Below are 20512 nucleotides of genomic sequence, written 5' to 3' on the forward strand. Positions count from 1 at the left end.
TTTTTTAAATAGCATTTTATATTTTATAAATATATTTTTGTCAATGTTTTTTCCACAATTTTTATTTAAATATTTCTGTTTAATTTTTATTTGCATTTTTCTGCTCCAACTAGGGACCTAGTTTAATCTCTGAAGAGCTACTTAGTGAGAGAAGTTTGTTCGATCGGGCAGCTTTCTTGTAGAAAAGCATTGGCCTACTACAATGGTGACAAAGAGCCCTAATTATCACTCGGTCGGATATGGTAGGATTATTCGCGAAAATTCGTCTCACAAATCTTTCTGCTTTCATCGACTCTCTTCTTTTACTTTTTTTCTTTTGCGTCTTGTTTTCATCCAAGATTTGCGCATTATGATCATGTTTAATTTTTTATTCACTTTCTTACAACGTTCCTTATTTATGATTTTTATTCGATATTTTTATTTAGAGCACAAATATACTGAGAAGATAGAAACTATACTTTATGTCAGTGTTCACTTTTTGATAATAATACAGATACATTTTTTATATAATATAAACTAAATATTAGTCCATAAATACTCTTTAATTGTTTATAATAAACTATTGTCTAATAGTAAAATATCCTTTTTTAAAGATTTTGTTTTATTTTAAGCAACATTAAAGTCGCTGTAATTTTGTTGAATCTTTTACTTTTTTAAAACAATAAACATTTTATATATTATATTTTCAATGTTATGAATGCACAAAATATTTTCCTATTTTTATTAATCAAATTTGTTGAAATGTTTATTGTTTTTAAATCTTATAAAGAATAAATGCAAAGTTTAGAAGCGCATTACAACATTTAAAATTAAATGTGAAATATGAATATGTGCACTTGAAGAATTAGAATATCGTCATTTCATCTTTTGAAAGACATCTAAATGCATTCATACATACGGTGTAGCTTATTGAAAGATGAGGAGAAGAGTAATCCCGGGATCAACGAATCCAGGGATTCACGAGGACTCGAGGAGTCGAATACGTTTTATTTACCTCCGAAGAGTAGGTTCTAAATTTCGCGTCTCGACGCGAACCCACCAAAGTCGCCCTTTTCCTCCGTGATGAAAAGGGATAGGGAATATTTTCGAGCCGGCTAACCATGAAATGAGATACGCGGAGAAATTGACCCCAGCAGGTATATAGTGATCGATGAAGGTTCGAGGGATCTTCGTAGCTGGGGCTCGCCACTTCGCACGCGAGCATCATTTCGTCGCCAGGCACCTGTGTACGTGCGCGCGGCAGGGGTCGCATGTGTTCGTGTACTCTTAGTCGAGATGATCCTTGAGGTCGAGAGAGAAGGACCTATACTCCGAGCACTAGACGATGTTTTCCTTTCGAAAGAGAATAGAAACTTTTACACCGCTCGTCTAGGGATTTCTCCGAAAAGGGCAGCTCCCTCGATAGATAAGCCTTCAGGAAGGATATGTACCCGCCACATCGGGAAAAGTGACGTCTATCCTTCGGACACACTCGAGACTCGCTCGCACGCCCAATGTATGTGAGTGGATGAAATACGAGAACGTCCGAGTGGTTTCTGAAAATATCGATAAAAATGCGCGTCTGCTTAATCTTCTTATATTTTTGTTAAAAGCGCAAATTTTTTGACCATTATCGTTGAATTATCGTAGAAAAAATTTAATATTTATGTTTTAATAATAACTGATTCAAATGTTCTCTCGCAAATATATATTTGGTATTAATCATAATTATATAATTATGTATCAATACATAATAATTATATAATTATCTATTAATTGTGCATAAAACAATAAACATGCCTGTAAAATACATATTACATCATTAATTCCGCATTGTTGTAATATTAGTCCTTTTAATCATTTATTACTAATGATTACGAAAATATGTCTAATGATTATTATGGAACTTTAGTGCGTTTTGAGAGCACTTTAGTATACTTTGCCAATTCATAATATTCAATACAATATTAAGCTTAATATTAGAAGATAAGACTCATCTTCAGTTATCAGTTTTTTTTTTTAAATTAGATAAAATTTAGTTTAATTATTTAGTTTGAGATTCTAATAAAAAACATTTTATCTTTTAATAAAAATTGAGGTGCAAATTAATAAATCTGATATAATTAACGTTAGCTGATATTTTTTATGGTTTTTATTCCGACAATTTGCCATTTCAACCACCTGGAAACGTTCGATGCGTTTTCGAGTTAACTCACCAACGTTACATCGCAAAACGAAATGAGAATATTTAACGCATATTCTTTTGAAAATGACAATAAAATACATAGGTAGTTGACGATAAAGCGACGTGACAACAAAATCGCGTTAATTTTGCGGATACAGCGGCCATCGTCATCTTGCATGAAGGAAGCTTTTCGCGCCTCGGTTCTACCTGCGAGTAATATTCGCGAAAACTGACGTAAAAATGCAGATATATGCCGTGCGGAAACGCTTGTCGAACGAAATATCCCATCCACAGCTAAAATTCTCAAAGAAATATTTTATAACATCTCTCTCCACGCGCGGCGCGTTCGTGCCGGAAAACCCAGATATATTCAGTCGTGTGTGTTCCATCGTTGCGAATCTTATTCCTGCTCCGTGTCTTTCTCTCGCTTTTCGATTATCCACGCGATTGCCACAAAGGATGGTCTCGAGCATTATCCTTTCAGCGATTACAAGATGGGTCAATGATCCGACACAGTTATAGAAATGTGAACGCAGTTATTGAACTGTTTTTTCCGGAACATACATAGCGAAAAAGTATATTTGTTTCAAAGGTAAAATGAATATTGTAAATAAAAATTAAAGAGCTTTAAGGTAATAATTTATACGATATATTTTAATGAAATTGTGAAAAGAATATTATAATGTTAAATATAATAATGTTAAAAAATTATAATGTCGTATTAAAAATCATGGAACGATATTATAACGTCAAAGACGTTTTATATATCTTTCGAAGCGACTTTAAGTTGCAAAACACTTGGACATAAATTTACAACTTTTAGAAATTAAAGCGCTTGTTCTTCTTTAGACGGTGTGTTCGTCCCAATAAGCACAATAATGGATCGGAAGAGATGCAACGGGAAAACAATAAGTTTTCGCAAGAAAACAACGGCGTTCCTTTCAAGCGAGCAAAAGCGACCAGAATTTATTGTGAATAAATCTGCGTTATATATATGAATCCTGTTCCAAATGTTTTATCCTACTTTAACTGAAATTTAAAGTAGACATTTCTAAGACCTTGATAAAAGAGATTTTTTTAAAAAAGATTTTATAGAAATTTATATATATATATATATATATATACATGTATGCAATTTAATTTAAATTAATTAGACAGTTAGATTTTATGCATAATTAAATTTGTTTTTGTTAAATTATTTATTTATTTATTATATTGCTGCGCGTAGAGAGAGAGAGAGAGAGAGAGAGAGAAAGTATGTCATAATAATCTTGCTTAAGAGTGAAACGTCATGCAAAGCTGTGATAACATTGTATTCATAAAAAAAAGTATAGCGCGTTATGTTATTAAATTGTTAATTAATTTTCTTAATTAAAATTATTTAAACTGTTGCATCTTATTTCAGATGAAAATGGGAACGTGTGGGTTCGCAGTATGGATGCTTCTTATCTGTTTTATCGGTGATGTGCGACCACAATACAGAGATAAGAATATAAGTGAGTATCTATATTCAAATTTCTGCTGTTTAATCATTCTAATTATAAAATGTTTGAAAATGACGCCATCATTAAGAGATTTTCAAATTTTTGATATTAAAAAGTCTAATATATATGTATATGTAAATATTAAATTACGAAAATAAAATTGCTATTAAAATTAGCATTGAAAAAAATAATATAAAAACAATTATTTTTAAACAGGATTCGAGTTTAATTACTGATACAATTAATAGATGAATTGTAACACTTTAAATATATTGATCATGCGTCATAAAGAGACTGGCAATTCGTCTTACTTTAACGAATCGTTTTAATCGCGACAGCATCCAGATCTACGATTGTCTGTCCGTAGAATGACAGATGATCTTTGCGCTCCGAGAAATGACGTTACTGCAGAGACTAAGTGCTCGATAAATTACCTTTGCCAGGTCTCTAACTGTCCATCCGTTTTACGTAACTATTATCGAGATAGTCATGCTCAAATGTTTCACTCGTCCTCGCGATAAATTAAATGATTAATCGCAGAGAAACGATGAACGCACAAGCAATTATGCGGCTTGGTGGATGCACATCGCTCAAAAATAACACGTTGTGCTTTTAAACCGGTGTTGCGCAAATCGTTGGGCATTAAATTCACGAAATTCATGCATCCATTGTAATTACTTTTAACTTCAATTCAGCGACTTGTCAAACGAGCGAGTAGTAAGTGTCGTTTTATGATTTAGTCGCAGTTCGTTGTTGACGCAGAAGTTAAAATGATAACATGCGCGTTGAAAGGCTAATTAATCGTAGAATAATTTTGCTTGTAAATCTAAATTAATCTACTACGACAGAACTGCAATTTAAAAAATTTTACAAAAATAATTTATTTTAGGAATAATTACTACTTTTGTCTTAATTATGTAAAGTAAGTGGCGCGTAATTATCGATTATTCATATCTGATAAAGATTTCTTCGGTAATTAATTATGAGTCTTTAAATACTTCTTTTTTTTTCAAACTTTATGGAATAAAGGATTATTGGATTTAGTAGAATCATTTGTTTGATCATCTTTATTCTTGTCATAATCCTTATTTTCTTGCACCTTCGACAAGATAATTTGAGATCAATACAAGTGCTTCTTCGCTGAAAATCTCGGTCATGTTTCACCGTATCTAATCGGATTTCCGTGTATTTTCTGACAAGAAAAGTTTATAGTTCATTACGACAGGAGACGGCAGAAAATTAAATCTACATCTTTACTTCGTCTTTCCTTCAAAGATCTTTAATTTGTCCGGGAACAGTTACTCGGAATTGCGAAGGATGTAAAGTCTTAATGTTTTCTTTTTCTCTAGTACACGAGAACGGTTTTCCACAGGATTAAATCCTTTAGAACCGACACGAAGTTAATTAGACCCACGTGTCGCCTTTTACCGATAAGGATTACACATTCTCCTGTACTCTATGTTCTCTCTTTGCGTTTTATCTGTGAGCACAGGCATCTGACAATGAGACACGGTAAAAATTAAATTTCAAAAATTTCAATGAGATTTTAATATGATCCGCGATAATCAATTATATTACATTATATGACTCGATTATTCATCAAACATTTATTTATAAAAAATTATAAATTATGGTAAATTTATGTAATATACCTAAAATGTTTTATATTCATTTAAAAAAATATTTATAAAAAGTGATAAGTAAAAAAAATATTTATAATTTTAATATAATTATTTTAATATAATATTTAATATTTAATATAAATTATATTTAATATAATTATAAAAATAATCAAGAAAGATATATAATTTTTTCATAGAAAAAAACAAGCTTTAGTAAGAAACGTTCACAATTGATTCTTTATTCTTTTATCTTGTTCAATGTATACTTTTGTATATGTCATCTGCAATTTTTTTGCTCTTAATTTGTACGGATCATTCTTTAGCAATATTATTAATGTGCACGGAAAATTGAATAAAAAAATATGTATTTATATTCCGAGTGTAATCGTCGAAGAATATATTGGATGAGAAAATCGTTTGCGTTTGAAATGAGGCGCGGTCGATTCTCATATATGTCGACTTCCACACCACGGAACTGCAAAGTTCACCTCCGAGACGGACTATAATGGAGGCTAGAATACCATGTCTCGCAGGTAGTTTCTGTAGTTTCGACATAAAATTTTTGCAGCTCGAGCGACCGCGAAATGAATACCGCGCGTACAGACATTTTATCCGCTCAATAAACTCGAACTCAACGAAATCGAGAGGCTTTTGAATTCGAGTGAGTGCCGACGAATGATGCTACGCGAGATTGGAAGCAGATTGGGGGAATACATCAGCGATATATAAGGAAATTCGATGTCGCTGATCCTCGAATAAGACGAGAAAGATGGTTAGAAGATCGAATTAAGTCAGAATATCGCGCGTAAAAAAGTTTGAAATGAATATCTCCGTCGCGAAAAATCCTCAGAAAATTCTTAGTCGCTCTCTCGTACCCCTGTTACGTTTGAGAAAAAAAAACGCTCGCGGGCACTATTTTATTCATCCCTCGAATTATGGAAATCTCTTATAAAATATTCGATTTGCTTCTCGTATTAACAATTAAAAATGAAACGTATCTTTGTTGAGTTTAGAATGTATAATTTATTTAATATTTCTATTAAACAATATTTTTATTAAACACTCTTTTCTCTACATTAAAGATAAAAAAAAATAATCTATCTTTAATATATAACGTGAAAATTTAATTCCGAGCCGTTATTATATCGAATCCTGCTAAATTGTGATAATATTATTTTAATACAAAATGCAAAAAATATTTTTATCAAAATGTCTAGTTTTAACGTAATTTGTATAAAGAAGTTATATCAAATTGAGTTACAATTAAATAATTTAATTTGCATTGGGTATGCACTGTGACTTATTATAAATTGTGTAAGAGATAAATCGTAAAAATATATAAACAACATTTTTTTTTTAAATATATCCACTGTGTATGTGTGTGATTGTAGATCGAAAATGTTGCAGCCAAAACGGTTTCTCTAAAGAAAACTTCGGAGTTTGTTAGGCTCGTCTAGAAGCATATAATAGGCAATCAGTATTGGACAGATGTAATTAAAGCGGAATTGAAATCAGGGTTTTCCCCTGAGCGAAGCGAGTAGGTTCTCCTCGTTGGAAAATTGGTACCTAATTGATATTCCGACGAAAATTGAAAATCCTATTTTAATGGAAACCGGTGACACTTAATGAGAATCGGAATTTTCATTCTGGCGCGCGACGATGATATCGTCCCTTGATTATAGACTCCTTGTTAATAGACTCCGTAACAATGTAAAAGAGCAATAAAATTTTACAGTCGTAACGATGATTTGCGATGTCGCCATGATTTATGTACGCGCTTGAGTAAACGAATCGACATTCGATGCAACAAAACCTTGTTTGTAGCGTTCGATTAAATCGACGTATTTAACGTTAACAACATCGGACAAATACTCTTGTGTGTCTCTTCTCTTTTAAAATTCGCTTAGCAAATGAATCGCGAGCGCAATGATCATTGCTCATACACGATTTAATCGAATCATTCCGCTCATTGATAAGCTTTTGTTTAAACACGAAGATTGGATTATCTGGAAAATTACCATCGTTGTTCATCATCTTATATATGCGCAATAATAGTAAAATAATAATAAAATAAAATTGCATGCTGTATTTAATTTTATTCTGATTTATATAGATGTATTTAAATACGATGAAAAATTTTGTGAAACACAATGTAATCGAAAATAATTAAATTTTTAGATTGTGAATTATTATATTAGAATTTCAGATTATTGTCGCAATTATAAAAATTTTATGTGAAAATTACTATTGCTGTCGCTATTGGCGTTGAAAGCCACGCGTAATCATAGTGCAAAATAAGCTGGACACGAGCTTAGTCCTGCGCGTTTAGATAAGATTTTAGTGCAAATCGGATTTGCGTCCGAGCGTTTATGGCGCGTCGACATTGCAATCCACAGCGAACGATCGAACGTTCGAATCTATTTCGAGGTATGATTTACGTGACCACGTACACGCACATCTCCCTTTAACGCCAGCACGCCACGTTGCTCTTCTCTCTCTCTCTCTCTCTCTCTCTCTCTCTCTCTATTTCTCTCCTTTCAACCTTGTTCCCATTCAAACAAAAAAAAAAAAAGGACCATTGTCCGCCCGATGCTGCGCTGCATTGTACGTAGCTGCGATACCTCGATGATTTTGCACTCCACGGTTTCGTTGCTGAAGCCCGATATATTCGTTTCGCATCGTCTGTACCAACCTGCCACCATTCGCGTTTTCAAGGATTTCTTAGCTTCGTATGTTAATAAGGAAAAGTTACAACTGCCAGAAAATTCTACTCTAAAAATCGTATATATAATATACAAATGAAAGCATTTTATACAAATAACTTGATAAAGTGTTGGTTCAGTTGATACTTGTGTTGAATTTAGTTTAAAATCACGATTCTGTAGTTGTAATTTTTTAATAGCCGAAACAAAAATGATTTAAACGTAGACAAGATTTAGACAAATAATATATATATAAGAGACAAAGCATAATATATAAAATATAAAAGCATAATATATATATATATATATATATATATATTATGCTTTGTCTCTATATATATATTATTTGTCTAAATCTTGTCTACGTTTAAATCATTTTTGTTTTGCTATTAAAAATTACAACTACAGAATCGTGATTTTAAACTAAATTCAACACAAGTATCAACTGAACCAACACTTTATCAAGTTATTTGTATAAAATGCTTTCATTTGTATATTATATATACGATTTTTAGTAGAACTTTCTGGCAGTTGTAACTTTTCCTATTAACATACGAAGCTAAGAAACTCCTTGAAACGCGAATGGTGACAGGTTGGTACAGACGATGCATAATATATATATATATATATATATATATATATATATATATATATATATATTATATATAAGAGGCAACAGCAGAGTAAATGATAATTACACATATTAAGAAACGTTCATAATTAATGACAAGTTTTTGCAGATGAAATTAATAATAAAATATTTTGTGTCTTGCAAATTAGTAATATAATAATAATTTACAGATAAACAAATAAAAAGCGAAGAGTAAAGGGCTTATTATTTGTTATATAATATTGAAATTACATGTTATGCAGACAACAAATAATTTTTGACGGTGAATTGAAAATAGCAATTGCATCGACGAGCAGTCGCAATGGGTTTATTTTAACACGATTTAAATAAAATTTTTCAAAGTTTTACCGTCCAATTCGCGATGCGGGCAATAAAAGCGGAAGGAGGTCACCGGAGTCATTCTACGCGGAAAAGTTTAACCTACGAAATATCCGGGAGGAGAACGGACCGATCGGAAACCGGAACTTTGGATAATTGCGTCGGTAGGATTGAGAGAAAGTTCGCTGATTTTCCCCAAACGATTGGACGGGCATGCTCTCTTTCTCTCTCTCGTAACCTCCGGCGCAATCTTTGCGGTCCATACTACGTTGTGCTTTTGTTGGCAACACAAATGTTACAATAGTTTGTACAAAGCATAGTAAATATAGCGTATAGGATATCTATTTTAGTTTCTATATTCCATATATCCGCGATTTTTCTTCCAATATCAAAAGGATCTTTTATTGTTATGAAGCATAAATCTTTCTCAGGATATAAAGTTAAGATAACTTAAAAAATAACTATAAAAATAGCGCAATGATTTATATCAATTATATTGATTTATTTCTAAAATACTGTTTGCATAGCAACTTAGCAATACGAGAATAAAAAAATCTCTGCTTTTCAAGAGTCAGTATTCATAATCGATCACATTATTCGAATAAGAAAAAGTATATAACAATGCTCTGGCACGTAATAAACAATAGTCTGTATTTTTTCATAATAATCCTTGTCGACACATCAGTGCATTAACTAAAAATTATTGCCGCACATTCGCTATAATAGACCATCGTTTTAACTCGCAACGTGATATGACACGTAAAAAGGAAAAGCAGATAAATAAAAATAGGAGCAGAGATTTACGATCGTTACGCTGACGATTTATATTTGCATCACACACACACAAGAGCCAGGCGTAATGATTTTCGCAACGGGTTTGTATCTTTTTTTCAGAAAAAGGATCAGGATTTTTGTTAACGAATATTCCGCTTTTTATGTTTTTTTCGGTTTTTTTATCTAATATTATTTCTATTAAACGATCGAACATCGATAAACACTTAATTTTATCATTTGTTGGAAGTGTTTTCTCTCGTTAGAAGAGAGAAATTTTTAAATAAATTGTTACATATTTAATTGACTAGATGTTATAAAATCGAAACACATTTTTGACATCTTTTTCTACTCGATTATTCTATATATATATTCATATTCAATATTGTATGCAACGCAATGTAGTTTTTATTGGCTGGAGGATACCGTATTTCTAATAAATTCAATATACGCGCGTTGTGTTTTATGGAGGTGAATTGTATTGCGCTAAATACTTACCTGTGTTTATAATAGCTTCATATTTTACACAATAATTAATATTGAAAATTATATTTATTATTATTGGTAAACTAAAATATATTGAATGTATGTATGTGTTACTCTTAATCTTAACAAGATAATACACTTTTATAAATTGCTTGCTATTATACGATATAAAATGTAAAGAATTAAATAACGTAGAAATGTCTGTATATATGCAGAATGTATTAAATATAATAATAAATTGAGCATTCTTTTTTTAAAAGATTAATAAAGAAATTATATATTTAGATATTTCACGTTGACAGCGTGATGACGTTTAAATTATAATTGTATAGTATTGACAAGTAGTCCTTTAAAATGTTCCGAGATGATAGCAGTTGCATCCTGCATGATAATGTATTTTACGCATAATGTGACGCTATGTTACATGAGTGACGTGCATTATAGAAACTTACATAGTCGGGTTACGCTCCGTATTTTAGATAGTTTGAAGTCACAAAGTTACCTGTAAGACTCATCTGCTCGCAAAGCTTTCAAAAGCAAACAAAATTGCGCAAAATCTTTTCCAAATGTCCGATGTTGGTTTTGTCATGTTTTTTATTGCGTCCTGTTAATGAATTTTGATATCACATTATTATTAAAAAAAAAAAAACTTTTAAATAATTGCTACAATGTGATATAAATAATCATTATCGTGCGTTTAATCATCAAGTTGTCTTGTTTTATGTCATATTATAATACATTAAAGAATTATGAATTTACTGATTATTATATATTAACGTGTACTAATATTGTTTTCCGATCAGTGACATTCACAATTGCATTGAAAAAAAGGATAAAATATATTCACTTTTACATTAAATTTCAATACAAAACGTTTCTTTGGACTGGTAAATTATTATTCAATTTCTATGAATATGCGTTTTATTCACATAAATATTATATTACTTACCTTTTATCAGTTTATTTTGTTATTTTATATGCTGTAAAATGTAAAATAATTACAGACATTTATGAAGTTTCTGATGATTGTGAGAAGCTTCCGAATTACGCGCTTTATCTCGTGATGCTTTTAAGGGGGATCTCTGTGCGAGGCACTAACTTTCTATATAATTTCGGAGCTATTAAAATAGCGTCTCACATTTCACAAGTATCTACAGACTGTATATATTTTAGTTTAAACATTTACACTGCAAACGCAAATGTAATTCGCCACGCGCTTGCTAAGAATATGTGACCGATGGCTGAAGCATTTTCCCCTATATGGTATTGCGTTAGCTTCTTCTTGAAGATTGAAAATTGAAATTTTATCGAAGACTAAACATTTAATGTGCTCATGCACGCATTAATGTCTCGCATGAATAAATCTTCCTCGGATCTCCGACCGCCATTGATGTTTCATAGAGATTTTATGGACGCGAATATTTCCGAACATGTCATCGAATGATATCTGTTTTATATAATCTTGTACATTTATTTGTGATATAATTCAATCAAAAAATTTATTTAATGATACGAATTAAAAATATTTCTTGAATTAAAAATATGAACAATTAATATAACATATGGTGTTTTAAACTGCTAACCCATATAACAATTAAATGAATTATAAAAAAGATTATTTACTTCTAGTATTTTTATTAACTTGAAAAAAATATATAATTTATATTAGAGTTATAATTAGATTTATAACTTATATAACTTATTGCATAATTAAAAAAATGCTTAAGAATCTTTTCACAATTTTTGTAAATAAAAATTTAATAATTTATTTTATATAAAATTAAATAAAATTTTATTGATTGTTTTTTTAAATTGTCAGGCAATTTAAGATGTTATTTCTATTATAATAACTTAATAATTAGAAATGTTATAAGATATTCGACTTAGCTGTCTGCGAAAACAACATTTCTCATCGAATTAATCGAGTTTGTCGAAGGCAGTTCATGGATCGTATGAAACTCGGCCTTTAAAATATATTGAGCACTTTACGATGTTCAAATGGACTTTTCACGACTTGTCGAGCTCATTAAATTTAAATGAAAACCTGGCGTGAATACTGAAAGAAGGCTGTGCTACGTCATTTCGAAATTCTGAAACAGCCGGTCGTTAAACGGAAAACAGCGCTCAATGCTCAGTGCTCACGCACGCGTACGTACTACGCTACACATACCATACCATATACATGCACATGCACATACCCGCACGAAAGTTCACATAGATGCGGGAATAATCCTGCCGATGCTGATATGAACCCAGATAAACTCTTTTTCCTAGCACCGGGTTTTATGAAAAAAATAGCATTCACGAGAAAGCCGACATGTCGTTTGATACTTTCGTATTCATAATCATTTGGCGGATATAACGCGGTATATAGTCAGTTTATTATGCGCATCGTGCATTTTTATTTGTCGGGAAAGCATCACTACCAACCAACGCATTTCTTATTTATGTTTCTATTTTTTCTACTTTGCTATTTTTTTGTAAAAAATGTTTACAGTAAAATCAGAGATCAGATTCTTTAAAAAATGTTACTTTATCATCAAAATTAATTTCTTAATGATAAAATTAAAAAATGAAAGAGTTAAGGAAAAGGGGAAAGTTATAAGAGAAAATATATTATATATGTATGCATGTGTTGCTTTTTCATTTTTTTCTTAAATAAATTTAATATTCTATGTTTAATCAATTATAATAATTATTAAGAAAGTAACATTAGAATAAGAAAATTAATTTTATTTTTGATTCTAAAAAACAAATAACCTAAGATTGGAAGAATTTATTACATTGTAAAAGAAATATTGATTTAACTAGTGAAATCATAGTATATCACTCTTTCAAAACCGGAAAGAATAGCGAAACGCCAATGCGGCAGTTTTACAAAAAGAAAGGAAAGAACAATATTGGCTGCAGTAATTCCGCGAAAACGTCTTTATTTTTATTTCTCTACCATTCTTACCTCCACGTTACGCATATCGATGAAACAAAATTGACTTTTGTATGAAAAAAATTTGTGGTACTTTCATTACATCATAAACGATAAAATTTTTTTTTTGCATTATGATATTTATTTTGTTCATTTAAATAAAAAGATATGAATTATTTATAAGACTGTACACAGATACACGTAGTAAAAAATTATTACATAGAGTAATTAAAAATACAGTTTTTTTTTGACATAGAAAATAGCGTTTAAATTATTTATAGAATACAGTCATGATATTAAATCGTAAATCTTTCATGTTTTAATTGGTAAAATTAAAATAATTGATATTTAAAAAAAAATTTATAACAAAATTTTATAATATACGAATATATTAAATACTACACATTGGTAAGATAATAACTTATAACGCTTTATAAGGTTCAATTTTTTTAAAATCTTTGTCATAAAAATGCTTTGTTATTATACGATTTCTTATATTTTCCGTTCTATCTTTTTCAACTTGAGATCTCTTTGCGAAGAAGCTTTCCGTATGATCTCTTCCAATTATTGTTGAAAAAAGCTGCCAATTAGGAAACGTATTCGAATTGCGAGTATTCTATTGAGAATTGCATTACGCGACAACAGCAAGTACTCGACAAGAACCAGGAATCAGTTCAGTAAAAAGCTTATAAACCATCTTTAATATGATTTTTATTTCCATGATATTATTCTCTAGGCAACTTACGAATAGTGAAAATTGCGTAAAGAATTAATACATACATTTGAAAGTATAAAGAAATATAAAATAATCCAAGAAATATAATAATAATTTCTCTTTCTAATTTAAAAATAAAGAAAATAGAAGAATTATAATTCTTTTAAAAAATATAATTTTAAAATCTTTTCAAGAGAATTTAATTCTTTGAAAATACTTTTAAAAAATGATTTATTATTTTATGTTTTTACAAAATTTTCTTGAATCTTACTGTTTTCTGAATAACAAAATAAATTCCAAATTCCTTGCATTATTGCATAAAGTTATATCTATTAGTACAATTTAAGCATTTTTTCTCTTCATGAATTTAGTCTTTTTCTTATTTTATTTACTAAATTTTCGAAAAACGCTAAAATAAATTGTAGCTTACAGAACCGGAAAATCCGGGTAGAAAAGGTCGACTTTGCGAAATACGGTGAAATAACCGCGATTGGATTAAGCAAGCGGCAACATACACGCGAATAGGCAAAAGTTCATTCTTATTTCTGGCAAGGTATTTCGCTGCGCATTGTTCGTAAAATGGAAATGAAGCCAGGAGTAATTTGCGTTTGAATGACCGTCTTTACTGCGCCTTACTCATTTTCTCCATTCATTTCTGACATTTTGATTCTGTCTTTTTATCGACTACCTTTTTCCGCAAAGCCGATCATTAATAGAGTATTCTAGACTCGAGTAGATTTCTTCGAAGTTTTTTCTCATTCTTTTGCTGATTGTTCTTTATTTAATCGTGGTCTCCTTCGGAAATTGATAATTATAAAATAATAGTTATAATAATAATTATATTATTATTGATAATTATAGAAATATAGAAATTAGATACAGAGTTATAGATGTATTTTACATTAATTTTTCCCAAAATATTATAAATTAATAAGAAACAAAATTTATATTGTACATTAATGTAAAAATAAAATACGTATATCAATTTTTGTTTAATTTACCCAATAAAATGTCAAAATTATAAAATGCTCTAAAAAAACAATTTAGACACAGAACTTTTCAATAATATAAATATTGGTAAAATAAAACATTGAAATAAAACATTATGGATTTTTTTTGACAATAACAATGACTTCATTGTGCGGCGCGTAATATTTCTTGACAATTGGCGATAAATGGATATTGTGATGTGCCATAAATATGACATTCACGGCATCAATTATCGAAAAATTATTCATCGTGCATGCGTTATCTCTGCATCTCAACGACGTATTTTACAACATACGCTACGTTTGTTTTGCTTTTATTCTAAAAATCGGTTCGGTGCACGCAAGCAAGAATAAAATGACCATTTGATGGTTGAAATGAAACATCGTATGTGCGACGTAAAATGCGATAATTAAAACATGATGAGGATAAAATATTGGTTTGTATTTACAGTTGAAAAATGCATGATTAATACAAGAATTAATTTCTTATTCGATGGACAAATATAAAATGTTAATGTCGAAAATTTATTGAAACTTTATTTAACTTCAGTTTATATATGACAAAGAAATAAAGCTGGATTTTAGAATCGCGATATCATGTTTATAGTAAATCAATGTTTTTTTTTTTTACTAAGAAACAAGATGATGATGTTATAATATCGATAAATTTGCGTTTATTTGCGGGAAGTTTTATTTACCAAATTTTATTTATTTGCTTATAAAATTGTCGAGAAGACGAAATTCTCCTTGAGATTTCGTCTTTGATCTTCTCTGCGGTTCCAGATGTACATTCGGGTCACTGACTGTCCTTTCAAGGACATTACGTCAACCATGCATAAAACGGACGAAAATACGCGGCCTTAGTATTTTGCAATGACGTCCTTTAGGCTTGCATGCCACTCTCTCTCATTCTCATTTAAATTCGGCATTAATTAAACCCGAATTCCATTTGCCGGTCAAATAGCTATTCGATTAAATATAAAATTAAAACTGTCCTTTTTTTTGTCTTTTTTTTAGCATTAATAAATCCTGTCATCACGTTGCACATTTTTTAGTTATTTATATCTTAGTGGAATTAAAATATGCATGATATGATTATTTATTATAATTGAAAAAATGTGTGATACGATTGAAAGAGATAAATATTTTGACAATTTTATGTCAAATAAATATATTACATAACAAATTTTATTAAATACACAAGTACAATTATGCAGAGCATATGAATACTTTGTGTAATAAAACATATGTAATGCATGAAAGTGTGCTCTAAATTTTCGTTGCGCGTAAAAATATAATAATTTGATGAAAATAGCTTTTTAAATTTTTAAATGCATTTATATAATAAATAACATTCCATTTTTATCATTTTATAATATATAATCATTATATAATATATAATATATCATATTTTATGAGCGATCATAATTATTATTGGGATATTTAAACTAACGTGGTTATTTATACATGTAGATTATTTCAATAATCTTCTATAATAACAATAATAATGCGATAATAACGACTAATAAATTTATAAGTGAAATTATGATCATCGTCCTGTGCGAAATACGTTTTGCGCTAAAAAAGCTTATGAATCTCGATATATTTTACGCGAATTCTTCTCGACGTTCTTCAAGTAGCATGCAATTTCACAGGACCGAGACGCTCCCCTAATGCACTCGTGCAATTATGAAATCTCGAGTCTCGTACGACGTGCGGAAACGCGACGAGCAAGAAACTCAGACGGGAAATCTCTGCTCTTCCAACGAAATTCCCTTTGTCCGAGAGAACGACATAAGAAGTCGTGAGTGGGCCGACTTGACAAATTATTGTCAGTCGCATTCGAGCCATTGTGCCGCTTCTTTCCCGTCAAACTGCGAAATGGGAACGTATATCAGGAAAGCGGGCGCAGATATGTATACACATATATGTTATATACGCATTGTATGTATACACATAAACACATATATGTATATACATATATATATATATATACATATATATATATATATGTATATACATATAACACACAGACACTTGGAAACGCCATTGCGCTGAAATATTAGCGCGGATTTGCCGTTTAACAGATATACTTACATCAATATTTTGCGATGTAAATTTTGTGATATGCAATTTTCTTTGACAAATAATATAATTGGCGTTATCCCGTTAACTATAAATTATTTCTATATAAATAAAATATTTGAAATGAAGGATTATGTCACGATAGCTTAAGAATTTATCAATTTGATAACAACATGTTTGTAAATTATGAAAAATCAGTTAATGACGCGAAGCGTATGTAACTGTAATTTTTATTATCATAAGATTAAGAGGGTTTTAATCGATCACGAGGGGATTAGCTTTTCAATCCTTCACGCGAAAGATTTAAAAAGACATTTATGAGCAAAGACATTTGTATCGCTATTGGCAGCAAGAACGTGCCTCAAACTGCATGTACGATACACCGCCTCTGTTTACCATTACTTAAGGCACTTGTCACGTACGGGAACTCGCGTATATACGAAACGCCCGGCGTTTACACAGGATCGTTCGCTATTTACGCCGTATAAATCTCGAAACACTGTGCTTTTCTCGGATGGAAAACATAGTCCCAAAAATACGTATTCAAACACACCATCACCCACGTTTGTGGGTTTCTCCGCTCGTATCGAAAGCAAATGGTCCGTTTCAGCCAGTTTCGGCGAATACATTCAAATTCATCGCATTCGTTTCGTTTGTTCGTACATTTGTTTGTTTGAGAGAGAAAATCCACTAAAAGAAACATCATCTCTTATTTAGCAATCTTCCTAAACTAATTCATGCGTAAATATAATATATCGATTATTATATTAAAAAAATAATAAAAAGCTTCTTTTTATAATTTTCTATTTTTATCTTTAATTGCTTGAATATAAATTTATGTAATTTATTAATAGAAATTAATAAAGCATTAATTATTGAGAAGCACGAAATAATTAAAATGTTACAAATTTTACTATCTAGACTCTCACGTGTCTCTCACGTAAAATTTTACGCCTTTTTAACCCGCAGAATTCCATGGTCGATCGATCCGAAGCTTGCATGATTGAAACGAAATTCATACGAACGCACTTCGTTGGAATAGGTAATCGAACGGGGCTTGATTTCTCTCTTTGCAAGTCAAGCAGTCATGTTTGCTTCACACAAATCGCTCTCGTATTTCTTTTTTTGTTCGCGATCCAATCGAATACTTTATTTTTGACGAATCGTGTAATTTCAAAAAAGAAATCAATAACAACAATTAATGTATCGCGGTTTATTTAATGGTTTATTATTTTTTTCTTAATTATATGTTTTAAAAATAGATTTTTATCTACACTTTTTTGCCTTATATAAGCAATATATTTTTATATCGTTACGATTCCACTGCAATGTAGATATAGCCTCGTGTCATAAATTATTATGTATCTTCTCCGATCGGTATTCTCCAATACTACTCCCATAACTCGCTATAATAGGATAACATTGACTTCAATGCAATAATAGCTTGCGTTCAATCGACAGAGTTTTTATTAGACTGCATTCGTTCGTGTTTCAGAATTTAGATTCAATTACGGTAAAAGCGTATCGCAAGTTACCGCTACGTTCTACGCGCGGTAATCTTAAAATCATATAAAACATTCAGAAGACCCATTGAGGAAATAGTCCGGGAAACGTAGTTCCGAAAGTCATTGAATTATGAAGCGGGGACAATGGATTGCAGGAGGAGGAGGAGGGGAAGGCTGGTTTCCGCGCACGTGTTACGGGCCGGACGCGAAATTTGCAAATCAGCACAAGAGCGAGCATCCTGCATCCTGTTTTAATGCGTACCTTTTCTCGAAATCTCAAAAGAGCAAGATTTATTAAATCACTTCTGGAACACTCACGTTCCGTCGGTCAGTTGTAACGATATTTCTTTCGACTTGATCGCGCGACGAATCGATCTTGCGCTCTTGAGCGGAATATTCAACATAGAGAAAACGGGAAATTTTTCGTTGAGTTTTCCGCTTGAATTGAGATTCCGGGAGACCGAAAGAGTTCCTGGGACGAGTCCCCCTTTCTGTTAAATTCTCCGTTCAGCAATTTCAAAAAAACTTCCATTCGGACTTTGTGACTCTCTTTCCTGGTTTGTGGTCGATCTTGAATTTCGGCACGTCGGTCATTTTGGGAAGCTCGATTTTCGCGGTTTTTGCAGAATTTCATTAATACTCTCTAGGGGAAGCAACCAACACAAGAAATTCTAGATATCTTTCTATAGACGAAAGATTGCAAAAATGTGAATCTAGCATGAATAATACGGAACGAGATTAATAGATTAATTAATGACTTAATAACTTGTCTAGAAACATATGTTGCTTCTTTATTTATTCAACTAGCGTAAAATCTTATACATAAGTTCTTTAAGAAGTGTTAATATATGTGAAATCAAAGATATCTAAATGTTTATATGGAAATATTAACAATTACAATGACATAATTAACATGATTAGCAATGAATAGTAATGAATGCCACTCAAAAAAATGATTATTTTGAAGTGTTTTTTACATAATGTTTGAATTTGCACTAATTATTAGGAAGTAAATAAATAGTCCAATAATTAATTAATTTTTATGATTTTAAAAGAAATCACTTAAATTGCGCGATATTTGTCAAAATTAAAAATTTTTCCTTTTTGCTTTCGTGATTTCTTTCGTGCGCAAAGCTATCGCGAATTTTTCTTTTTAAACGTCTCACTCCTAGTAACAGTGGGAGCATTCGACTGGGATAATTTTTTGCTTCCGAAGAAAATATTTCGAATATCTCAGTTTGCAATGCGTGTCTCGCGCGTTATTTTATTCTTCCTCGAAATAAATTTCATATTATCGAAGATATGCTTATCTTCTCTTGAAAATGCTTTGCTTATTTTTCAAAGCGACTGAATTTTCTCGTCAAGGAAAAGCCGAAGAGTCATTCGACTTCTTTATTATGAATTCCTTAGTTTCGATCCTTCGCAATTCCTTCGGCATGAAATTCGCCTTATCTAAGAAGACGTCTCAGTTAGAGAAATTCGCATACCGAGAGCGGTTTTCCGCGGGTCTACATCTCTCGGTCGACAGCGCCGCTAAATTCCTTTTGGAATGAATCTCATGCTGAATCTGCGAAGAAATCCGTTCAATCCGTTGCGTGGCGTGACCTTTGCCCTTCTATGATTTCTTTCTCACATTTGGATCGAAAATTTCCTCTTGCGAGAGTGTCTGTCCCGTACAGTCAATTTCTCGATGATGCTCTTTACGCCTTCGAACTCTATTTCACGATCCACTCGTTCCAACTTCTCGGTTAGACTCAATGCTAAAAACTATCGATTCTTGAGATGCAGTAATTTCCGCGATAATTTCTAAGCTTTAGCCTTTGGATGCTCAGCGTTCGATAAAGTTCACAGCAAGATCGTAGAATTTCTACGAATAAAATTCTTTTAGCGAAGCATTTTTTAGGCTATTCGCGCAATTACTCCTGAATTTTTTTTCTCTTTGTAAATAGATGGAAATAGTGGTAAAATATTTTGAAACGTGACGTTTTATTATTTTTCCAATATCGAGTAACCTTTTATGTGTTGTCTTGCGGAAGCGCGAACGAGAATTTTTCTAATTGCTGTAACGCACGTCAAATATTAGTTTTGGCCACGTTTGGTTTACATGTCAAAACTTG

At 31.1% G+C, this 20512-nt stretch overlaps 1 protein-coding gene across 7 annotated transcripts in view; it reads left to right on the forward strand.

The window, feature by feature from the left end:
• The window catches only part of LOC126851006 (low affinity immunoglobulin epsilon Fc receptor-like), an 86093-nt gene that overhangs the window by 22992 nt on the left and 42589 nt on the right, over positions 1-20512 (forward strand). For all 7 annotated transcript variants that reach the window (XM_050594556.1, XM_050594566.1, XM_050594529.1 and 4 more), the window contains exon 3: positions 3570-3660. In XM_050594556.1, coding sequence (XP_050450513.1) covers positions 3570-3660 — 91 coding nt within the window. The remainder of the gene's footprint in view (positions 1-3569; positions 3661-20512) is intronic.

This window comes from Cataglyphis hispanica, chromosome 1 (assembly GCF_021464435.1).
Source record: "Cataglyphis hispanica isolate Lineage 1 chromosome 1, ULB_Chis1_1.0, whole genome shotgun sequence".
Lineage (NCBI taxonomy): Eukaryota > Metazoa > Arthropoda > Insecta > Hymenoptera > Formicidae > Cataglyphis > Cataglyphis hispanica.